Below are 24,592 nucleotides of genomic sequence, written 5' to 3' on the forward strand. Positions count from 1 at the left end.
TGCTAAACCATTCCTGACAGCTCTGCAGCAGCTGGCATCTTTCCTTGATCCCTAATTACTATCTGGTCAGCAAGCAGTGTGGTGCAGTGACCAGTTCGGTGCTGCCCAGCTTGCTCAGGGGACTGGGCAGAAAATGAGCAGCTGAGCTCAGAGCAGCTCTGCCAGCAGGGAGTTTGGGCTTGTCTCCTCTGCTGTCCAACAGCTTTGATGAAACTTAGTGGTGCATGCTTTGTGTGAGACCTGCTGTGTGCCTCAGCATTGTCTGAGACTGCTCCGTGGGCAGGATGGGTTTGGAGTAGGGTGGAGAAGGGGCTTAGGGAAAGCAAGGAGCTGAGCAAGTGTGTGAGCTAAAGCAGGAGCTCTTCCTGTTTTCCTTTCTTGTAGCCATGATCACTCACTGCTGCAGTGCTTCCTGATTGCCTTCTAGATGTGGACTATAAAGCTTTGCTTCTTGCTTTGAAAGGACTTGGATACCCTGAGCATTTAATATTATGGAAAATAACTTCTCTCAGTTTTTTCTCTGGTAACAGCAGTAGGAGATTTCTGTATGCCTCTAGAGTTAGAACAGTGATCTAAATGTCACTTTCATTTTTAATCAGGACTTTTATGTTCCTTCATCACTTGGGAGTCTCTGTTTTCCTGCAAGACGCTATGGATAAAAGGACCAGAATTTCAAGCATATATTTTCAGCTGACATTACTTTGAGGTCATTGACCCTCTACATACAGTGAACTTCAGGTTCTTCTGTCTGTTGAAATTTCAATAATTAAAACTTTGTTCTCTACTGACTCATATTTTTATGAGTTAATTTCATATGCTTTTCATAATCAAAGAATTTACAGGGTTTAAAGATGGATTTCAGAGCTGAGTTCTCGTATACCTGTAATAGTTAAAATGCTTGGATGGCACTGGACCTGCTTTTACTCTTGGAACTTGAGACTGTAGTGGAAAATGGGAGTAAGATAGATTCTAATTGTCTGCCTAAAATTGTGCCTGTTAATGCTGAGGGTTCATGCCACTCATTTTTCACCCATTCAGTGCATCGCTTTGTTAAACAGTTTCTTACAACTGTAAGATTTTATGCTGGTTTAACATGTACTTTTCTTACAAGTGTTACAAACTGTAGGTTCCTGAAACAGCTTTTATGGAGTTTTGATCTCAGTCATTAACTTCTTCCAGCTGGTGCATAATCTTCATGTAATAGGATGAGTATACATTTTTTTCTCATTAAAATGTATAAAATGTCACAGAAACATTTGGAAAGTAAGCACAGACCACTTTTTTTTTTTGTGTAAGCTGAATCTCCACCAAGGTGTGATTCAGTTATAAAAGAGATAATGAGATTGCAACAAATTCATTTGTTCTTTTAGCCACTTCCCCAATATTCCTCCTTCTGCTGTCACTAAACTGTTTTCTGTGGGATGTGCTTAACTCCTTCTCTCCCGTATCAAGAAACAAAAAAGCCAGATTTTTCCCACTCTTCTGCTTTCCATCCTCCCGACAATCTTCAGTGGAATACCTAATATTGGACCATCTTCCCTTATCTTTGCTAGAAGTCAAGCTCCCCCCCTGCAACATTTCATGCCTCTGCTTTTCCTTTTTTCTCAAACAACCAAATGGCTCATCCATTCCTTCTTCATCTTTTCTCCTGACTCTTAAAATTCTCTTGTGAGATTGTCAAAGACAAGCAGATCATAAGAGCAGCGTGCTTTGCCTTTGCAGTTCCTGCAGCAGTCTCTCTGATGCTGTACATGGTGCAGCATTATCTTAAACGTGAAGCATGGAACCAGTTCAATCATATGATCTACAGAGAGAGGGTTTCAAAGCAGCAGTCTTTTGTTTGTGCTATTTCACTTGTGTATCTCCATGTGTGTTTGTCTCCAGTGTGGGAAATTTTTATGCATCTCTTGTGAAGTGCTAAGTGCAGTGATAGCTGTTTGGGCTTTGAGGGGTTTTTTTTGCATTTTTTAAACCTCTTTGTGACAAAAAAAAATTAGAGCTTGAAGAAATTCATCTAGGATTAGGCAAGCTGCCAGTTCAGAGAGAATGAAACAAAGTTTAGATTCAATTTAAATAACCTTGAAAGAAACAGACATTATTTGTTTGAGGAGACCTAAACACATAGTTATTTTATAAGCTGGTTTGCAGTTGTGTGTGGTGGACTTAAAACTTAAGTGCCTCATCTACTGCCTGGTCATGGGTGTGAATGCAGAGAACCTCTTACTGTATCATTCATCATGACAAGCAGTCATTCCTTTTAGCTTTGTCAAGTTTGGATTTTAAAAAAGAGAGAAAGGAAGTGTACATTGCTTTGTGATTGATTGAAGGATTTCACATCTGTTGGTTTGTGACCTGCAGATTTACCCTGAACATTGCAAAGGAGACCAAAACTTGGAGCAGAGCTCTTGGAGCAGCATGGTTTCTGTTCTGTTTTGCAAAATCCTATGTGACTAACACTCAAGTGGCCTTTTTACAGTATCTGAAACAGGATGCAATCTATGCATAGGATTTTTGTGGGGATGTTTTGTGTGTGTATATTTTATCTATTTAATCTGCTGCTCCTTAAGTTTCATGTTGGGGGGTTTAAATAATTGTATTTTTAAAAAGTTTGACTTCAGCTTTGTAATTGCATACAGTGATACTATGCCTGTGTTCCATGGTAGATACCTGCTGAGACAAAGCTAAAGCAGCAAGCAGTGCGGAGAGTAGGCTTGAACTTCTGTAATAATTAATAATTTAGACAAATCATAAATTTTGACAGTGGAAAGCTTAAAGACCATTGACCACTAGATTCAGTTATGTTTTTCTCTTTTGTGTGGCTATTTTCTGGTAACATCCTGAAAGCTGTAAATATCCTATGTTTCTCACTACTTTCCACACTTGTAGAACCCTATTGCCAAGTTAAGAGTGGAAGTGGGAATCTCATTGTGAGCAGAAACCATGATCTGGGAGAGCTTCCAGGTACATGCAGGGCCTCGGGAGCTGTGTTTCCGTGCCTCAGGATTTGTGACAGTGACAGTGCTCTCCTCTTGCTGCACGCCTTCTCTGGAGGCTTCAGTCAAGCAGATGCATGCCCTGCCCCCATCCCAAGTGATGACAGCAGGTTTAAGGGTCTGGGCCAATCACCCCTAGTTGTTGGTCTTTAGAAGCAGCCACTCTCCTGCTCTAACTTCCTACAACTCACTGGGGTTGCTGACTTTTGTGCTGCAAGCAGCAGTCATTTCTTGGACATCACATACATTGGTTCCCACCAGAGTGCCCCACTCCAGTACTTCACCTGCAAGCAAAGATGTGCTTGCAGCTGTGTTGCTATGGTGGGTGATAGCCTAGGAAGGTGACAGAAGTTAATTCTCTCAGTAGGAGCCATGCATGCTTCAAGCCCTGCTTGTTTCTTGTTAGGCAGCTGCCAGCCCTGCTGTTACCTCCAGTGCTTTTCCCTGGGAGCCCTAATGCATCTCTGAGGAGCGGTAGGCAGAACTGTTCTCCCCTTGGCACACATTGCATTAGGATTTACAGTATTGCAGTTAACGTTGTTGGAGTCCTTACTTTATGCTTTCCAAGAATATGTGGTGAACTGTCAGCAGGCAGGTGAGCTCTGAGGATTTTTTTGGTTTATTTATTTGCTGGAATCAATAGTTACTGATTGAGAGCTCATGGATGATAGGATGTGCTCTTTTGTATGCTTGCCTCTCTTTTAGCTCTGGACTACTATCAAAGATTCAGTCTAGATCTTCTGGAGTATCCAAAAATCCCTTTGCAGTGGCTCATACAGTCTTTGTGCTGTCACTTTTTCATATTCCTAAGTAATCTGGTACTTAAATGAGACCTGCATCAAAATGGTGTCCTTCTGACCTTGTCCTCTATCCAAAACTTTCTATCCTTTTATTACCAGTGGATTTTTCCCTCTGCAGCACCTGGATCCTTTTTTATGTTTCTAGGGAGTTGCTGTCATTTCTTCCTTTTTGCAAAGAAGCTAGAGGGTGTAGATTTAGCTAGTCAAGCTTTGTCTCAGGATGTCTCAGTCTAAGTAAGGTTTAATGTGTAACATTTTGTTTTACAACAAGAGCAAGCAGCAAAGCCTCCAGCATCAAAAGATGCCAGCATTTGTTACCAATCAACTTGATAACCTATATATGAACAGAATCACCATGAGAAGTCTTTAAACCTTTGTTTATTTCATAACTAGTTTTATAATTTTAAAAATACTTAATATTTATTAATATTTACAAGTCCAGTTTGTTGAAGACCGGAGTTCCCCATCACTATTCTCCCACAACTAATATACTTGTTTTTAAATGACATGTTTTTCAGTACAAAGTTCCTTAAAGGGCTGAATCCAGGAGCTTAGCTTATTAATATCTTGATGGGAATCCATGTAGATTATATCACTGGCTGCTCTGTTGTCAATGCACTGCTGGCTGAAAATCAACTCTTAACAGAGGCAGGTCCATATTTAAGCTCAGGTGGCAAATACCTGTCAAACCTGACCAACATTGCAAACTTGAAACTTCACTTAGGGAATCCAGTGACACAATGCATGAGGGTTGGTTGGCTTGATGGGCAGTTTGATTTCTTCCATTACTCAGTGAACTTGGTGACAACAAAATCCTCTTCTCAGCAAACAGAGTGCCTAATGCTTTGTAAGGAGATTTACAAGGAGATCTTTATCCGCAGAGTTTTGCAAGGAGATTTTATCCTCACATTTCAGGAAACACTTGATGCAAGCTGGGCCAGTAGCTAAGCAAGGAAACTGATTTTGGAAGAGTCTGAAGCCAAACATGAAAAAGGAGCCTGATTAGCAAAGCAGGTCCCTCTTGGCTGCTGACCATTCTCACTGCTGGGTGAGGGTTCAGGTCTGCAGGTCACAGCAGCTGTGTCTGGAATTTTTGTTCTCCATGAGCTGACACCTCTGCTCTCCTGCCAGCTGTGTGGAATAGATAAATGAAGACTTGCTTATTTTCATCTCTCTGGTGTAGAAGTAAATAGATTTACTAGTAATGTCCTCAGCCATAAGTCTGTCAGCTTTAAGTGACCTTTATATTCAAGGCAGGTATTGACTGGCAGTCACAAACTGCATATTGGTGTTGTTTTCATCAAAAAGAGTTGGCAGATTGTTAATGACTTGAAAAATACTGTTATGAAAATATGTGTTGGTTGGATGGGATTTTTGCTTGCTTTGGTTTTTACTTTATATATACTGACAGTTTCTGGTATGACCTGCAGAGCACCTGATCTTGTGCAGGGTGTGTAAGACAGCTCTGTACAGCGCCGTGTTTGCCAACACCAGCTGATTATCCTGTTTGTCACTGCTATCTCTTGCAAGTGTCCTAGTAGTGTCAGCTGCAGAACTACTGGAGTTATTCCTAACACAACAAGCATTTTCACATGTGTAGATGCTTGAGTGTAGTGTTACTCTGAGCTTGATGTGGCCAGCCCGAGGATAAATACCTTTCCTTCACATGCAAATGTAATTAATTAGTGGTGTGGACCTTAGCTAGCTCCATTCAGATGCTTCTGAGTTTCCCTGCCTTTCTGTCAGTTCTGCTTTTTCCCATTCACTGATGTGCCAGAGAGAGCGCAGCTCACTGACTGATGCAAGTAGAGCTCTCTTTGTCTCTTGAGAAGAAACTAGGCTTTCTTTTGGCTCTGTCTGATAGCTTAAAGACAATATTGGAAGCAATTTATGCACAGCACTTCCATGCTACTGAGCAATAAAGCTGTTACTGTTATGATAAAGCAGAATTTTTGGTGAAAATTTGAATGAAGTCCAGTAATATGAGTAACCAGCTGAAGAAAGTGTGTAGAAGTAATTCTAGGGTTTTAAACCCATCAAAATGCAAATAGAATGAGCAGCGTCAAGAGTAATTAAATAGCCCAAGAAAATCAAGTCACATTAGGGGGTTTTGAGCAATTATGGTAAATTGAAAGTGAGTAGTGCTTCTTGGGGAATGGGGATTTTCAGGGCCAGCAGACCAGGTGCATTGCTGGAGCTGAGTGCTAACTTGATATTTAGGAAAATCCTTTAGTAATTTGGGCTGATACATCTGTTAATACACAGTAGTTGGTGTGGACGCAAGTGTGGGACTGAGATTAAGACCTGGCCACACTTTCTTCTGCATGCTGACCAAGTGTAACTCTTGGGTTTGAAATCATTTGAGAAGTGCAGGCACCCTTGTTGAGAAGACCATTAGGAGACCTTTGGTACAACTTTAAAGAATATTTTGTAGATGCAGCAGGAAGGAGCCATCTGTAGGATTTTGTGGGTTCCAGAAGTCAGCTGCCTTTGTAGCTATGTTTTAGAACTATGTAAGTGGTAGCATGGAATTTACTGTTCCCACAATACGTGGCAGAAATCTTCCCAGTTGTCATAGCTAAATTCATTGCTAAATGTAACTCAGTACCCAAGAAGTATCTTGCATTGCTTATGCTAATTTCTGCTGTAGACTGGTTGTATTTATGCATGTACTCTGTATTGAGGCTGAAAAGACCTTGGTTAAATAAAAAGTTGCTTTATTATTGTGATAAGAGAGCGTTTTCTGGGCAGCCAGCCTCCAGCTGCTCTCAATTACTTGTTCTAGTGAAAGAATCATGTTCATATTGTTTAAACCATAAAACAAATCATAATGATAGCCGCTAACAAGTAACAGAAACATTCTGCAGTGCAAGTTGAACTGCCTTGTTTGAAATATGAATTCATTTTGCCTGTCCCTGTGATAATGCTTCTGTGAATCCTGTACCCATGGGCATGGCAATCACGAGTGTAGGAAATGTGGTTGTAAAACAGAGCATCCCCCTTTGAGCCAGTGTTTCTTCCCTGCCTGCATTTTCTGCATTTTCTTCCTCCTATTTCCTCCCACCCCAGATTCTCACACATACGCAGTACCTGCAGTGCCTTTGAAGGCATCATCTTGTGATCATTTGAAGTCACAAGGCAGTAAGTATCTCAAGTGCTCCTGCTGAGCACAGGAAGTGTGAGGAGTTTGGGCTCTGGCTCGTGCTTAAAGGCATTGGTGGCCCTGACAGCATTTGTTTCCCCTCTCATGGCTGTGTGTGACCCAGGACAGTGAAGGTCACTCGCTGCCATTCCCCCTTCACCCTGCACCCCTGCTCTTTGTGATCACACAGACTTGTGGTGTGCTAGCTACCAACTTCATTGGTGGCTCAGGTGTGAGCTCTCACTTTTTCTCTGTTTGTCTGCCACAGAGGAGTGGGTAGATGGTTAAGAGGGGTAACTTTATACACCCTTGCAGCAAGAGTTGTCCACCACAGGTCACACCTCTGAGACAAGCATCGTGTCAGACGTGGCTGATGGTGCAGCCGTGCTGCAGACCAGCCCCAGGCAGTGCTGCTGCTGAGGCACACGGTGTGGCAATGTGACTCTTGGTGCTGGCTCAGCACAAAGGAGCCACATCTCCTGCAGCACCATTCTATAAAATGTTGCTTTCTGAATCCCCTGGCAGTATGCTGGGAGTGGAGAAACCTATTGTGTCCTGTTCCTGGATATCTGAAATTGAAATACATCAGTCTAATACAAATGAAGATAATACAATTCTAAGTTTATATGGCTCAAAATTCTGCAAAGAGCATTCATGGTGACAGTTGAGTGTGTGATTCCTGGACCCCCATAGCCTTTTAGCAGGAACCTGGCAACATCTTCCTGCTTTGGCTTTTGGCTACATGATGCTGTCAACTTAGTCATCTTGAATCATTTCTCTAAAACAACTCTGGGCTGTTAAGGGAGGAGGGCACCTAGTGTGTCCCTGCCAGCTGGGAAATAAGAAATATCTCAGTGTGGGAAGGTCACAGAATTAAGGCTTTTAGAGAACAGTGGAGAAGTGCTAAGGTCTTCGTGTTCTGTTGCTGCCCTGTAACAGAAGCCAAATGAGTATTTACTCATTGTCCTGCTTGTATCAGTAAATAGCGTTTCTATCAGCTTCTTGTGACTGATTAGGGTCTGCTTTTGCAAATGGAAATTATGTAACCATAAATCTAAGTTACGCTTTCAATAAAATGCCATTTTCTGAACAAATTAAACAATGAGATGATGTCAGTGGTGCTTGCCTTTGCAGACAGGGCATTGCCTGTAGGGGTTTCTGTTGAATTTCAGTACTGATAACTTCTGGAAATATATGAGTCTGTGCGTATATATGTGCATGGGTAAGTATAGGTATGTTTAGTTATTTGTTTGTACCTCTTTTCATGAAAAGCTGAGAAAAGCTAAGGCTGTGCAACTAGTGAAGGGATGCAATTGCACTTTTATCTCTGCTTCTTCCCACCCTTAAGGAATGCCAGCCAAAATGTGAATGTTACTTTGAAATTTGTGGAATGGCTGGAATAACCGAAGTGTGACTCCTGCTCAGAGCTGTCGTGGGCGTGGATGTGGAAATAAGCATAGCACTTCAGTAACAAGATCAGTTCTTGTCCTTTGCTATATTTCTATATTGGTTGGAGTTGAGTTTCTTCCTCTGCAAGAAGCTTATCTAGCGATGGTTGGAACATGCCTTTTAGGGGAGTAGGAAAATGTGATTGGGAAGGGGGGAGTTGATTCCAAGCTTGAAAACAAATGTCTTTTAGCATGCCTCTTGCAAGGTCTTGGGAGATCATATCACATCTTTGCCTCAGAATAGAGAGATTTGGTTTTTTCCTATTACACAGTAAGTTGGAAGATGCATGAACTCGTCATAGCAACCCTGAAAATAAGCCTGAAACTAAAAGCAAACCAGCTCCCTAACACTTTTCTTTTAGAGATGAGATATTCTGAGAGGTTTCCTTGAAGCTGCTTAAAAAGTGCTCCAAAGCTTTCTGAAGTTGACATTTCTATCACTTCACACTCCAAGAGGAATGCTTCCAACAAGTGACATTTTCCCCCAGTTTCATTTGTTACACAGCTAATGATGTCCCTGTGTCTGCAGGATTGTTTCCTGTGATAAAGCTGTGGGCTCCTGCCTCTTTCATTCTTGTGACATAGGTGAGATGAAAGATAACAGACGACAATGTGAGGAAGAGTATCTAGGAAAGTGTAACCAACCACTGGGGTCATAAAGGAAAGAGTATCTTTGTTGCCAGGGGTGATGCTAGGTGTCTAAATCAAAACTAAGACAACTTTTTCCTCTGTGGAAGTCGAATGTGCAATTTGTGCTTGTCCCCTAAGTGGACAGAGTTTTAAAGTACATTTGAATCCAGCCTAATATAGGCTGTATGATGTATTTTAGAGGTAGTATTCTGTAGAGAGGGATTCCACATACTTCAAATTGTGTGCTTCATCTTGGAGGGACCCCAAAATGTTGGGAAGTCCAGTGTGTAAGGTGCTCAGTGGACCAGCTGACAACGTGTTGCACCTCTACATTTTTGAGCAAGCTGCAGCAGCATGAAATTCAGTGTAGGCCTGTCTATCTCTCTTTACAAGCAGGTTTGCTGCACTCCTTACTTAGGATTTTGGAAACCCTGAGATAGCCAAGATAAAGCTCTGCACTGCAGTCAGACAGACAAGATTTGTCCAATTTGTTCAACTCTCCTGGTGCTGTAGCACTGAGAGGTTGAATCCTTTGAAATTCTGAGGCCATAGGGAAAACTCCATGTGCCTGAGTGTTCAAGTGCCTGCTTCTGAGCTCTTTGCATTGAAGTAAACTGCAGCTTTCACTGTCTGGTCATGTTTCATCCTTCCCTGGCAATATCCTTCTATAACTTCATAAGTCTTCTCACAAAACCAGAAACTTTATGCTAAGAAGCAAACCCAAAGAATATTTTTCCTTTTATAGCTGAGCAATAGACTGATATGGCAATATATTTCAAAATCTTCAAAAGAGCAGCTGTTTTACACCACTTATGTTTGTGAATCATGGGCAGTTTGTGTTGATTGCAGTGCCTAAGGCACTAACTTTTGCTGATGCATCTATCTAGTGTATAGTGCTGTTGCAACCTGAGGTTAACATATAAATCATAAGCAGTGTTTATTTTGTTTTTGAAAAAAAATCAGTAAGTGAAAAGGCAGTGCTGCCTTGGGATTTTTCCCCCATCCCATGTCCCAAACAAGAAACTGTATTTCAAAAATGTTTGAAGTGAAAATGGCACTCATTTAGCAGAAGCTGGCAGCCATCTAAACATCACAAGCAACAGAGGAGAAAAGTGATAGGGAGCAAACTTGTAACTACAGGCCAGGGATGGGGCCCACAATTGCAATGTCATGTTCTGTGAGGTGTTTTCCCCTGATGTAGAGCTCAAAAGCAAGAATTGATTTCTCCATGGTACAGAGCTTCTTGTTAGATGGCTGGCCTAACAAATACTTAAAAGTCTTTTTTACATGAAGATTGACTATTAATTTATGTGAAGAAAGGCTTTGCTTTGTAGTATAAAGATCCTGTAAAGCTGTTCATGTGCCATCTGCTGAGTGGATTTGGACTAGTAGAGTTGCTGTTCATTAAATCTTCTTGATAATGGACATTAGAACTGTGAAAAGGATAGAAACAGTAACATTAACTTGCATGAGCCTCTGAGACAGAAGAGAACAGGACATGTTTTATTTCATTGGAGGATATTAAGGCAGGATGAAAATCACAAGCATTTCCATGTTGGCTTTTACCTCAAACTGCAGGAGTTTCTCAAATGAAAATTGTTCTACACAGTCTAATAACTGCATTCTAACCTAAGGGACCTATGTATGAAAGAGAAATTATCTCCCTGGTGCTGTGAAGCTTAATTAATTTTTTGAAGGTTATTTAGGGATCTTTTTGATGAAGTCCCACATGTGATAAAATACTATCTTATTTTTTTCCTTGGTTTTGCATGCAAAACCTGTTCATTATTTTGGGTCTTCAAACATCAGATTTGGCTCACAGCTTTGTTTCGTGCTGAGAGCAGAAATTAGGTACAAATTAAGGACTACTTTAATGACAATTATATCCAGATATCCTGAAGTTTTATAGATAACTATGTTCTCCCATCCCCAACAGAGGATAATTAAGAACTTTTTATATTTCTTGTCCAAGGAAATAGATGTTTATGAATGAATGTGTGCAAAGGTGTTTACTTGAGATATGAGGAGCCAAAGATAAAGCTAAATCTAAAGTAAAGCTAAATCTAAAGTAAAGTTAAACAAACATACTTTGCAAGCTTATTTTACCTCTGACTTTTAAAATAACTTTTATCTTCTCCTTGCATTGTTGAAAGCATTTTAACTGGAGAAATAACACATTGGTAAAATTTTAAGCAAAAACACTCACAGGATTTGCTTTAAAAATAATTTGGCTTCTGAAGCATGCAGTGGAGTTTCAGGCAGAAACATGGGAGCAGGCTGTGCAAGTATGCATAACTAATGTGAAATTAAGCTGTTCTTTAGGATTGACCTCCTTGAGTTTGAAGGCAACATTTTTCTATCCCAAATGGTAATTTCTTCCTCCTTTAGATGGAAGGAATCGGAACCTTTTCCATTAACTTTGCAGAGGCTTCTGCGTACAGAGGGTGGATATTTAATGGAAAGGTGTGAGGGCAAGAAAGAAGGAAAAAACTCTAAAACATGTCTCAACAAAAAGGGATCATCTATACACGGAGGTATCATGTCATTATGCCTCTTGCTGGCCATGAAAAGAGGCACAGGTGCATAATGCAGTTATAGACCCGTTCCCTGTAGGTATCTACAGGTAAGTGACAAATGCCACCTCTGTAACAAGCTGCCCTTCAGAAGGAAGTCTGCAATGCACACTCAAGCCCTGCAGATGTAACAATCTAGTGTGCATCTGGAAAAAACTCTTTTGAATTGTTGCACGGGTTAATGACAGTAGAAATGTCAGAGCTGGGAGAGGGGAAGAAATATGCAGTGAGCTAAACTGCAGGAGGCACGGTGTGCCCTGTTAGGATTTTGCTCGTGCTGGTGACCAGAAGCTTTAAGATGGAGTCAGGAAGGATCCTTTCCTAAGTGAGTTTCAGTAATTCAGTGTCCAAGGAAGAAATCCAGCAAGGGAAGTGATATGAACACAGCAACCAAAAAGTCCAGCAGCTCTCTGTTCAGCATCATCCTTGAACTGATAAACTGAGTGTGAAGGTTTTGGAAAAGCCTGAGGGCAGGAAGATGTACTAGTCAGGCAGTGTACAAGGTAGATTTGAACAATGGTATTTGCTGTTGGCGTAAAAGGAGATGAGGAGGTAGAGAGATTTTAACTATGTATGAAGAATTCAGGTCAGGGGGGAAAAAGGCAAAAAATAGTATGTGACAGGAAGAGAGAAGTGGGGGGGAAGAAAACTTAAGGAAGAAGGTTGAGAGTAACAGTTTCACAGGAAAAGTAAGAACTTTTAATTTTGTTTTCTGCTTTCCAGTGGTACACCTGTTGGCCTAGCTGTTGACTCAGAAAAATGAGTTAGGTGCATATGGGAATGGGAATGTGCATAAATTCTGTCTAATTATTTTCTGTGGAGTGTGCTCGCTTCATTAGCCCAGGGAACTGCATCCCTTCAGCTCTTCCAGTAACTTGCCAAGCATCAAGGCTGGCAGGAGGAATATTGACTCCTGTCTTACCCCAGTGTTGGGTGGGAAAACTCTCCTAACACCTAAAGTATGCTTTGGAACAGGTCAACAACCTTGTATATCTCACTTTTAGCTAATTATTTCATTATGTACGAATTTACCTAACTTTTTTTTTTTTTTCTCTCTTCCAGTTACCATTTCTTCAACTGTCGAAAAAGGTAATTTTTTAAAGTTTTTATGAAGATGTGAATCGCTGCTTTGCATGCAAGTCCTAAGGGACATAGAGTTTAAATGGACTCCTTTATGTGTGAGCTCTGTGTAGTGAGTAGATTAGTGCTAAGAAACAAGGTAAATATTGTACAGTTGAGTCTGTTTTGTTTCTAATACCACAAACTTGGGATGATGACAAGATCTGTGACTAATGCAAGTAATGCAACTATGATTTAAGTTTGTGTTTATTTTTAAATGGGTACCTACCAAGAACAGAAAAAGGAGAAGAGAGAAGGAACTGCAGCACATACACAATTCCTTTTTCTATTTAGGCCTGTGACCTGAGAGACTTCTGGAAGAGGGTGAATTGTTGTTGTACTACTTAATATTTTCCAAACAGCTTACCAAATTCCTCAGAACGCCATTCTTAAGGAGTAGTTAGAATTGTGCAAAACACAACCATTTCAAAAGTGGCTGCACATTATAATTTTAAATTTACAGGTCAAGTGTTTGAGGCCATGTTTTGAGAAATTTTAATCTTCATATTGGCTTTAGCAAGTACATGCCACAGTGGGTAGTAGTACACAGTGACAGAGATAAAAACTAACAAAAAAAATTCTAGTATATTGTTGCTGGGATATTTGGGAGTTCATTACGGTTTATAGGGAAACATGAGTGGTAGATTAAGCACAGATTTGCACTTCAACTATCCACAGAAGGCTGTTTCAGACTGGTAAAATCTCATCTCTTAAAAATTTTGCAAAAGAGCACAAAACTAGAAGCTAATCTATCAGTTTTCTTCCTGGTGAATGTTTACCAGAACACTGTAAAAAGAAGGAATCTTGATGGAATTTGTTGTTTAATTTCTAATGAAGAGTTGAAAGAATAGGAAAATCTTCAAAATAAACTGTAAGCCGTTCAAGTTGTGAACTTGAACACAAATCCTTGTGTTACACTGGATTTTTTTCATCCCATTTTACAGCTGGGCTTTACCTTGACTTCACAAAATTCTGCAAGGTGCTGCTGTACTTGCTGTTGACCTGTAGATGAATAAATTTTCCTTTCTATTTTCTTCCTGAAAAGCAAGAATCATGTATCAGTTAAGGAAGTCTGGCAGAGCAATGTTTGTGTTGCATAGTCAGATCACTATCCCAAATGCAGTTCCTATCTAACTGGATCAGGTTCTTCTAAACCTACCAGAGAAGGAAAATGCAAGATTAATTAATGAGAGCGATACTATCACTGGAACCTGTTAGGCTCTTAATAGCTGTCACCTGCATGCTGCTTGCACCTCCCATTCTGAATCATGTCATAGGCATTCTGTATGCATGAATTTATCAACCATGAGAGTTGATTTGAAAATGACATGTGAAGTCTTCTTTGATTTGAGAAGAAAGGTGGCTTAAGTTTTCTAAAGTTCTTATAAGCCAACTCATGATAACGAGGAATCACCATCAGAGGAGTTGAAAGAACAAAATACCAGAAACATTGCTATGTAATTCAATAATGTGCATCTTAGCAAGTGTATTTTGCTCCGTGTTTCAGTGTAATACGTACTGCAGTAAAAGGATTTGAATATAATGGCAACTTTTGATTTAATTAGTGGTGATTCCTTCACCTGTTAAGGCTCATTTTTGCTTTGTAATTTTATATTCTTGCCTAGTTTTATATCCATTAGGATAGAGGAATAAAGTCAACTCTGAATCTCTGTTAACAATGTAATATACCACTGTTATATATTATTGCCTCTCTGCCATCTGACCCTGTCTTGAAAGTAGTATTAAGAATGATTCAGAAAAGAATGTTAAGGGCAAATCTTAGGAGAGCTTAGCATATTTTAAGAGGATTCTGAGAGCATGTCTTAAGACATTGTCTTCTTGAGGCCATAAATTTGGCATAGTATGCATCAGTGCCTTTAAAGAGAACTGACTTCACTAGGTCACAGCATGGCACCGAGAATCCTGGGTTGCCTTAGTCTAGCCAGTTCCTTGTGACTCTCAATCTGGATAAACTGGCAGATACTGGGGTTGGGGGTTTTTGTTAGATTTTCCATCTAGCTTGTAATTACAAGAAAATGAGCTGACTAGGAATAAACCCAGTTTACATTTGTTCTGGAAACAGATGCAAGATGCTTCAGGGAGTAGTCTGTAGAGAGCTGCTGATACCCGAAGTGGTGGGTAGATGGACTGCTAAAGTAAAGCTGTTAAAAATGGCATTTTCCCTCCCTCTCATTTCCTGGGGAGCATTGACAGGACAGTTATGTGTAATCACAGTAGGAAAGGCAGCATGGGAGTAGGAAAAGAAGCAAGAATTTATTTAGAGTGAAGCCACTATGCACTGCCAACTGCAGGGTCTTTCCCTGGGTGGTGCCCATCACTGGCTACTGACTAGTGGCCCTTGGCTTTTAATGATGGTGACAGATTGCAAGAGCTCAGTGACATGAAGAGCACTTTAATAGCTGCCTCTATCTAATAAATACTGGTAGCTCTGGCACAGATCTGTACCCTTGACACAGCCAGCTGTGGTCCCTCTTATTCTGTGGGTTTTGGGGACATTTACAGCCTGTGACAAAGCTTTGAGGTTCTGCTGTTTGACTCATTGTGTGTGCACTAAAAATAATCCTTCAAAAGAATCTGAATTCTGGTGTGATTTTTATGGACAGAGAGAACTGTTTACTGTGTAAGTTAGTTTTGCTGTGCCTTGCCCTTCCCTGTATCTCATTTCCTCTTTCCTTCTATTCAATTTCTCTTGCTCTCTTCTCCACCAAAGTTCTGATCTGTGCCACTGATTCCGCTCCAGTTTTATGTATTTTTTTTTCCTCTCTTCCAAACCATTTGCTCATTCTTTAGTTGCTTAATCACATTGTGTTTGAATGTAGAGTATGTTTTTCATAACAGACAACTTCTAATAATGCAGTGCCTACTACAGTAATACACAAGTTCTTTCCTATCAAGTGACTGATTTAGGATGGCTTTAGAAAAGGGTTTTGTTTCTGGCATTTTCAATCAGCTCCACAGCTGAAAATTTGCCAAGTCTGCCTCTGAGGTTGGAGGAATCAGAGGCAAAGATAAAAAGAATAATTCTCTAACAAAAGCTCAAATGCAATTTGTTTGTTTTCATTGCAATAAACAGTGAAAATCCTGAAAGATGATAAATTAAAGCCATGTCTTCTGTCACTGTGCACAAACATTTTCTGAGCTGTTGGAGGTTCCCAAAGTTTTGAGCCTTTTTTGCTATCCATCAAGTATATCATATACCCTCTTAAAGGAGTCCATCTGTACAGAAAAGTAGGTCAAATTTCCTACTTTACTGCAACTGAAGATAATATAAATATTTAATATGACTTCTCTAAGACTTGCTGTTCTGGCACAACTGATCTGTTTCCTCTTGACAAGTGATAAAAGAAACCATTAGAGGAAACAAGATTGGAAGGAGCTTCCTGGGTCATAAGGTCTGCATTTCTGGTCTTTAGACAGTGATATCATGCATACTCATTAGAAAATTTATTGAGCTGCCTCCTAAACCCAGCTACATTTTATTGCCACTGTGTGTAATAGGACTTTTCCAGCTTGTATTTCTCAGATGATTTGAAAGATAGTAAGAAAATCTTTAACTCACATCTGGCATGACTGGAGTGCAGTACTCTCCAAACCCTTTTTGGGGATTTTAACTGTCATTCATGACCAGTGCCTTCTGTAATGGCACAGTACTGTGCTGTTTCTGTTAGAAGTAGAAATTAAATTGAATTCCATAGGTCAGTAAGCAATCAATTACTTTCTGATAATCTAGAACAGAATTACAGCATCATCTTTATCCAGAAAGCTTAGTCACTTACATGACAGAAGTGAGGCTGTGTTCAGTTCTGGGGTTTGGGGGTTTTTTGTTTGGGGGAGGGATGTGGTTTTGTTTTGTGGGGCCCTTTTTTTGGTGGTGAATTTTGGTTGGTTGGTTTTTGGGGGGTGGGTTTTGTCGATTTGTTTTTCTCCTTCAAAATCTACTTTGGAAAGTTCAGCAAGGTCCTGCACATGAGTCAGGACAATCCCAAGCACAAGTACAGGCTGGGCAGAGACTGGATTGAGAAGCAATCCAATCTGGGGAGAAAGACATGGAGGTGTTAGTTGATGAGAAGCCCTACATGGCTCAGCAGCATGAGCTCACAGCCCTGAAAGCCAGTGGTGTCCTGGGCTGCATCCAAAGCAGAGTGGGCAGCAGGGCCAGGGAGGGGATTCTGCCCCTCTGCTCTGCTCAGAGCCCACTGCAGGGCTGCATCAGCTCTGGGGCACCAGCACAGGGAGGACAGGGACCTGCTGGAGTTGGTACAGAGGAGGCTACAAAGATGATCAGAGGAATGAAGCATCTGTCCAGCTGAAGACAGGGAGCTGGGGCTTAATATCCTGGAGAAGTCTCCAGGGAGACCTAATAGCACCTTCCAGTACCTGCAGGGGGGACTACAGGAGTCCTGAGGAGAGACTTGTAACAGGGACATGGAATGATAGGACAAGGGGAGAATGATTTCAAACTGAAGAGGGCTGGTATAAATTAGGTATTAGAAAGAAGTTCTTTATTGTGGCAGCAGCAAAGGTTGCCCAGAGAAGTTGTGGATGCTCCATCCCTGGAAGCATTCAAGGTCACTTTGAATGATAAAATCTATAATAAAAACATTATTTCCTTGAGGAAGAGCAGCTGTAACATTTGGGGAGTGAGGGTGGGTGTTTATTTAATTTTTTTTTAAGTGAACAGTCCTAGTTCACTTAGTTGGTAGTTGCTTAGCCCTCCTCAAAGATCAGGGTTGGTTTTTTTTTTGTTGTTCTTTTCAGCTATATTCACCAAATTCTGATTTGTATTTTATTGCAGTTGTCTACCTTGTAGTTTTTCATCTGTCATTTGTCATGTTTGTATGGTCCTATGGGAAGACAATTTTCACATCTCCTGCAACTCCCTCTAATGAGGTAAGTATAATGTTATGAAAATGTCAATGCCTTTTTTATAAATAGCTGAACTGTTTTCAGTGATGAAATTTGTTTGCAGTACTGCATGATTCACCTTTGCCTTCTCATTGTCTAAAATAGAACAGCATGACAGTGTATCATGAAGGAAAATGATCAAGTTAATCTTAAAATACCATATGTTTTGTGTAATGACATTTCCTTATACAAAATATGCGTTTAAATCATCACAAGTTTGGCAGTCTTGTACAGTGCTATGCTATGAAGTGGCTTGCTTGAAACTTGGAATTTTTAAAAATGATAAATGAAGTACAGTGACAACATTTTTATGTTTCCTTTTTAGCAGTTTTAACTGTTGTTTGAATAAGAAAGGGTAGTAATGCAGTGTATACTTATAACCTGGAGGACTGAACCCACTTATTAGTCAAGGGTTAAGGTTTAGAAACACTGAGATGTGACTACCTAAAGAAGCTTTATATAATAGCGAAAGAATGCATGATGAAGTTTTGTTTTGAAAAAGAACTGTATTAATTCCAATAAGCCTGAGATGGATTACCTTGTTTTCCATTTTCTCTAATGTGTGTGTATGTAAGGATTAAATACAGGCACTGAATTTAAAATATTGCACTTCTCTTCCTTGTTTTTACAAAGCTTTTAAACTGTCTAAACTGTTTGAGGTGTTGGGGGGTTGAATTTTTATTCTGTTTTCAGCAAGACTGACATTCAGTGCTAATATCAACCTTAAACATTCTTGAGACAAGTTATTCCCATGTTTTGAAGAAAAAGCAAACACTGCTCTGTAGTGCTTAATTATAGCTTAGAGATCTGTATGTTAAAGCTGTAGAATGTGAAGTGTAAAAAGCTAAACACTATTCTGCTGTTTAGCTAAGCAAAAAGTCTAAATGCAGCTGTTGAAGATGGAGCACAAGCTGTTGGTCTGGAGTACAAATCCTGCGAGGAGCAGCTGAGGGAGCTGGGGGTGTTCAGCCTGGAGAAAAGGAGGCTTGGGGGGACCTTCCTGCTCTCTGTAACTATCTGAAAGGAGAGTGTAGCCAGGTGGGGTCAGCCTCTCCTGCCAGGTAACAAGTGACAGGACAAGAGGAAATGGACTCAAATTGCACCAGGGAGATCTAGATCAGATATTAGGAAGAATTTCTTCACTGAAAGGCTTGTTGTCACAATCACTGGAACAGGCTGCCCAGAGAAGTGATTGTATCCGCATCCCTGGAGGTTTTAAAACATTTATAGATGTGGCATTTGGGGATGTGGTTTAGTGGTGGACTTGGCAGTGCTGGGTTTATGGCTGGGCTTGATGACCTTAGATGTTTTCCAACCTACATGAGTCTATGAATTGGTAAACCTAAAAATTCAAAGGGTCTTGTATTCAGGGTAATTTGGTTTTGCTTTTTCTGCAGTGGTTTTGCAGGAAAATGGTTGAGTTAAGCAGGTTAACTAGTTAGAACATAGTTGAAATGATGTTATTCTAAGTTTTATAAAGCTATATGAACTAGAGCTCCTTTTAATGCTAATGCCTAGTAACTTTTACCGTCTTCTTGAATTCTTCATTAATAGCAAATTTATTCTGACAATACTTTTCCTGTAGTTACAGCGATGATGTAGCAGGCTTTTTGTATTCAGCAAGCAGAAGGGTTGGCTTGGGCATATGGCATGTAATGAATTTTTTGTATATTAACTGTGGAGAGAGATCAGATTTAATAAAATTTTCTTATACAGCTAGGTTTAAATGAAAAAGGACAAAAAACCTCAAAAAACCTATCCCACCAGAACAACAGAAAACCACACTCAAAAAAATTTTAAAAAGCAAAAAATCAACCAAATTTAAAGCCCAGCACCACCTTTTCTGTTTCTGGGCAAATCCCTTCTGTTCATGTACTAGTGAGTAATTTATGCTGTTTGTCCTTAAAAACAACCATGACTTCAGTATGTCTCCATTGTGTGAGAGTGTAAATGTATATAGTTTTAATCATTCAAATTGGCTATTCTTACAAAACAAATAGCATCCTGTGATCTTACTATTGAACTAAAAAAAAGATTCTGCAGCTGCTGTTGTCTTAGTGTAATCCCTGTGCATTTGTCCTAAGAAAGAACAATCAGCATTATACAAGATCCAGAAAGAGGAAGGAAACAAAGGGATTCTTTCTGTTTTCAATAAGAACTGCTGGAACCTCATTGGGAATTCTGTTTGCTGTGTGGTAACAGACAACTTTGGATGCCTTTGAACATATCCTGCTATTGTCCTGAGAGACTGTGGTCTCATAGCCCTATTAAGTTCTGAAATTAGAAGAGAAATGCAGCTTTTTGGAAAACCAAAATCCTATCCAGGATTTTTAGAGTAATACAATGATGTTACATGGACAAATTTAAAAAGCTTTAAATCTTTTTATTGTTTTCCTTTTCTGTGCACTAATGGTTTGCCTTGAAATGTCATCTAGAGGGGGTGCTCATGTTTCCTGCAACCTCTGCTTGATTGCAGGTCATGGATACCTGGGTCACCTAGCAGCCTCACAAGGGTGGTAGGGATTAAGGTGTATTGCACTACTGTTTGCTGGAATGATGCTTCACATCTGCCTTAAACTTTTGATGTGAGCATCTCCAGTTTTCATGCTTGAATAAATATCGATCTGAGTGGTTAAATTTAAATAATTAGGTCAAACTCTTAGTGATGGCTGAAATGTTAAACTTTAATTTCACCCTTCACATAGATTAGTTCTAGTGTCTGGTTATTTAAAAGGGTATTATTTAGACATGTTCCATGTTTCACCCTCGAAGGGTGTGTAGGCGCAATAACTGGGATGATGCTACATGTGACAGGAGGCTTAACTTGATTCTGTGAGCTGTGAGGCGTCTTGCTTGCATTCTGGGTTAGGAAATAGCACAGAGAAATTGCAGCAATGTCTTACTGCTTCCTCCTTGCTGTAAGTGGAGTCTTCATTGTTGCTTGCCAGCTGACTGTAATCCAAAAGAGGAAAAAGTACAGGATGAGAGGAGAATCCATGTGAACTAATCATGCACATGTTTTTGGTAGGAAAATACGATCATACTAAACCACACTAAGCCAGTTTTTGTTCCAGCTGCCCACATAGCATTTTCCACTCTCTACCATGAATGCTTTGTCTATGTGTGCTCATAAAGAGAGCTCTTGTAGTCCATGCAGGAAGCTCAGAGTTTAGAAGTGCTTTGGAACAGAAAAATGCCAAAGAAAATCCTCATTTCAGCCCCTGCTGCACAGAGCCTTGTCAGCACGCTGGGTTTTGTGGGCTTACTGGGAAATACTGTTTCAGCGGATACCAAACTAAGTGTTTCACAAATGAGTAAAAGCTCTCTAGGATTTTCTGGTAAAGGCTTACATTTCAGTGAGGTTTCAACAGGAATGCTTGTCAGGCTTTACTCAGAATTGTAGGACACTCCCAAACTGTACAGGCTTTGCTTAAGGTGCTTTCCGTACAACTTAAGAATTTTGAGACTAGTGTTGACTACTCCTGAGTTAAAAATCCAGTTAAACTTTTCCAGCTTCTGTGTGGGGCTGTGAAGCTCACCACACCCCCTGCCTGCCTTTTTTTCCCTCCATCTGGTTTGTACCCCTCTGTATGTTAGAGAGGAAGTGGGGTAAGAGAACTTCAGTGCCTTGTAGCAGCAAAGGACTGTTTCACCTTCTTCTTGTTCACAGTTCGCTTAAATTATGCCTATCATGAATTAAAGGAAAGCTTGTACCTTAAAACTCACTCTGAGTCTCTGTGTTCCCTTGTGTTGGAGAGAAAATACTATAGATAATGGAACAGAGATAAAGATTATTTTCTTGAAAATACATCCAGAAATTAAATACGTCCAGAATACATCCAGAAACTTAGGAGTTCTAAAGATCCCCTGTAATTCCTGTCGCATTCTTTTTTTTGTTTACGTGGTGCTTTTGGGTCAGTGGATGGGAACACCCAAAGGGTCTTTTCCTGGAAAACAAAGAAATAATTAATCTTTCCCATCCTATCCATTTTCTACATCCTTCTTAGTTCTGCTTGACAAAACTTGATAAAGAACAATATGAAAGAGAAACAAGACCAGAAATCCAGCAGGAGATTTTAAGAAGAGCTGCCAAAGACTTGCCTATCTATACGACAACAGCATCAAGAGGTGAGATATAAAGATTATTCTATGCTCCTCAAGTTGCTGTTTATTCATTTGTTGCCATTGAATCAATAATTTATTAAGCACATATTGCAAAAGCCATGATGTTTTGTTCTTTGTTTGTCCTGGTGTTTAATCCCTCTGAGAGAAAGAGCAGGCCTTTTTCTGGGGTTCTCAACATAAAGCCACTACTTGAAATTAAAGAAGAAAAATATCTTCTAGCAGGAAGAGAGATGATAGCAGTTAACTCCAGCTGTGGCAATTAAAAATAAACACAGCAAATAAATATAGCTAAGATAGCTTGAAAAAGGGAAAATCAAATGTGTTGTTCAATTTTACAATCGCTTTTATCCTCACTTAAATTTTTTCTTTTTGAGCTGTTTTGATTCAGCGTGAGGAGAAATATACTTAAGATCTTAACAGGCTTTTGCAATTTAAAAACAAATAAGTATTGTTTCATTCCCATCTGCAATTCAATACAAATGTAGTTATGAACTGTTTCTGGATTTGCTTTTAATATATGTAGGTATTTTATTCCAGTTTATAGATGAATGAGCTGTGAAAGCGCTGTCTTATGTATATGTACGTTCTTTAAAAATCTGTAGCTTTTATATGTGCATATATCTTTTTCTCTTTCTTGAAACTAACAACCCTGTAGAGTTTCCAAAAATATAAACTTCTCAGAATAACCATTGCCGAAGTTTACTGTGACTTTTCCAAAGAAAGTCTAAGGACACCTGGCTCTTTTAAACACAGGCCTCCATATAAGAGTCCCAGTCTTAAGTTCCTGGAGTGGTCTGGGAAGCTGTTGCTAGCTCTTATTAGTTCTGTTTAGCTGTACATGTTGGCTTTCCTCCTGCTTACAAACTGCCTGTGCTGGTGTCTTATTTCCATTGAGAAAAACCTGAAGGTCTCTTTAAAAATATCCAGGAAAGATGAGGAAGAACTGACTTACTGAACACTCTGCTAGATCATTGTTTGGTGAAGTGGATGGTGAAAGTCAGTGCAGAAGGCTGACTTGCTGAAAGAATGTAGTTTCACAATGAGATCCCTTAGTACCCTGTGCAGAGGTGAAAAGGGGATCAGTGCCAAAGGATGAAGGACAGGAAGACTTGGGAGTCAAAGAGTAAATGAAAATGGTAGTAATAAGAGGTACTTTTGAATACTTTAATATGTTACATTCCTTAAAAAATCAAAACTACATATCATATGAGATTAGGTGTGTGACAATCTGTGAGAACAAGTGTGGCAGGGGAGGGCAGGAAGCTCTTTTAAGATTCAGTTCATGTTAAGGGGGAAAGCTTTCATAAAATGAGATGAATTCTACTGACCTGACCCTTGCACTTAAATACAGCAATCAGATACTGTGATCGATGCCAGCTGATCAAACCTGACCGCTGCCACCACTGTTCTGCCTGTGACGTGTAAGTGTCTGAATCTGGAATTACAGATTTTCTCTTTCCTGCAATCATCTCTTTAGTGTGTTCATGTCTTCAGTGGGTCAGTTCCTTCTGTTGGTGCAATATTATGGTACAGCCCTATTGTCTAAAGTGGCAGAACTTTTTAGGAAAACTGCTTGTAGCTTTGTAAAACAAAGTTTATATTAAAAAATAGATTAATTTAAAAGTGAAATATCATATGGATTGAAAGTAAAGAAAGGTAGGTCTGAGATAGCAGCACCAGATAAAGCTTATTATTGAACTGTTTCCTTGTAACTTGTTTCTGTAGCTTTGAAACAGATGTGTTCTGCTAAAAATGTTTATCTCAAAAATTGGCAGTAGAGTCACATGCCTTTAACATTTCAAAAACATCATTGCTATCCCCTGTTTTCATTGTGAATCATCAGAGGATTCTGCACAGGCACTGAAGGCTGAGGCTATGCATGAGACTTCAGTAGGCTGAGCTTGAGGAAATCTCGTTAACTGAAGAACCTAATACACATCTTTTGGCTAAAATCAAATTTGTTAACAAATACAATGAATGTCTCTGTGTCTGAAATGTCCAGTAACTGTGTTTACTTTAAAACTGGATTAAAGTGGCTTGTGAACTATTCAAATTGCCCTTTGTGCTGATCTTTTCCTCCATTAACTAAAAAAAAAAAAAAAAAAAAAGATAAGCAGCAAACAAAATGGTGGAAAAAATAACCCTAAGGTAGACTTAGTTGAAGTGAGTGCCAGGCTAACACACCTTATCCACACAACCCTGACAGACCCTTTGGATTTGTTTTCTCTGCACACACATAAAACTAGGGTGGCTTAATGAACTGCTACATGGTGTTGCTCAGTAATACTCCTCATGCTAATTTAAGAAACTCTCCTCATAACTCTTCTGAATTTCAATCAGTTCTTTTGGGTAAAAGAACAGCTGCTCTAATATAGAGAATTGGTATGCTTGAGAAGGGCTTGAAAAAGATACAGTAGGGCAAAATACTTGAAAAAAATCAATCAATAAAAAACAACACCCAAAACTGTAGAAGCTAAAGTTACGTGTCTTGGAAAGAAAACTTATTTTTTGTCTTAACTTGCTGGAAATTTTCTCTTTCAGATGTGTATTAAAAATGGACCACCACTGTCCATGGTAAGTTTTTTTTTAAAAAATCAGTATAAGAATGATTAATTAGATGCTGCTTCAAAAATGAACTTCTGGAGTAAACCTTGATTTCCACAGAAGTTCTTTAATATATGGGAATAAATGTGTGATGCAGTGTTAAATTTGTAAGCCCAGTAGTCCAAATCATGCAGTTTCTCCTCATATAGAGAAACCTTGACATTAACGAGACCTGTGAGAAAATCCATTTTTTCCTTTTTTTACTCTGTTGGTGTTAGCAGGAGAGGAGATA

At 39.6% G+C, this 24,592-nt stretch overlaps 1 protein-coding gene across 2 annotated transcripts in view; it reads left to right on the forward strand.

Moving 5' to 3' along the window:
• The window catches only part of ZDHHC20 (zinc finger DHHC-type palmitoyltransferase 20), a 50,283-nt gene that overhangs the window by 5,099 nt on the left and 20,592 nt on the right, over nucleotides 1-24,592 (forward strand). For both annotated transcript variants that reach the window (XM_058044891.1, XM_058044892.1), the window contains exons 2-6: nucleotides 12,649-12,675; nucleotides 17,522-17,616; nucleotides 21,639-21,759; nucleotides 23,108-23,177; nucleotides 24,298-24,330. In XM_058044891.1, the coding sequence (XP_057900874.1) occupies nucleotides 12,649-12,675; nucleotides 17,522-17,616; nucleotides 21,639-21,759; nucleotides 23,108-23,177; nucleotides 24,298-24,330 (346 nt within the window). The remainder of the gene's footprint in view (nucleotides 1-12,648; nucleotides 12,676-17,521; nucleotides 17,617-21,638; nucleotides 21,760-23,107; nucleotides 23,178-24,297; nucleotides 24,331-24,592) is intronic.

Source organism: Melospiza georgiana, chromosome 2 (genome assembly GCF_028018845.1).
Source record: "Melospiza georgiana isolate bMelGeo1 chromosome 2, bMelGeo1.pri, whole genome shotgun sequence".
NCBI classification, from domain to species: Eukaryota; Metazoa; Chordata; class Aves; order Passeriformes; family Passerellidae; genus Melospiza; species Melospiza georgiana.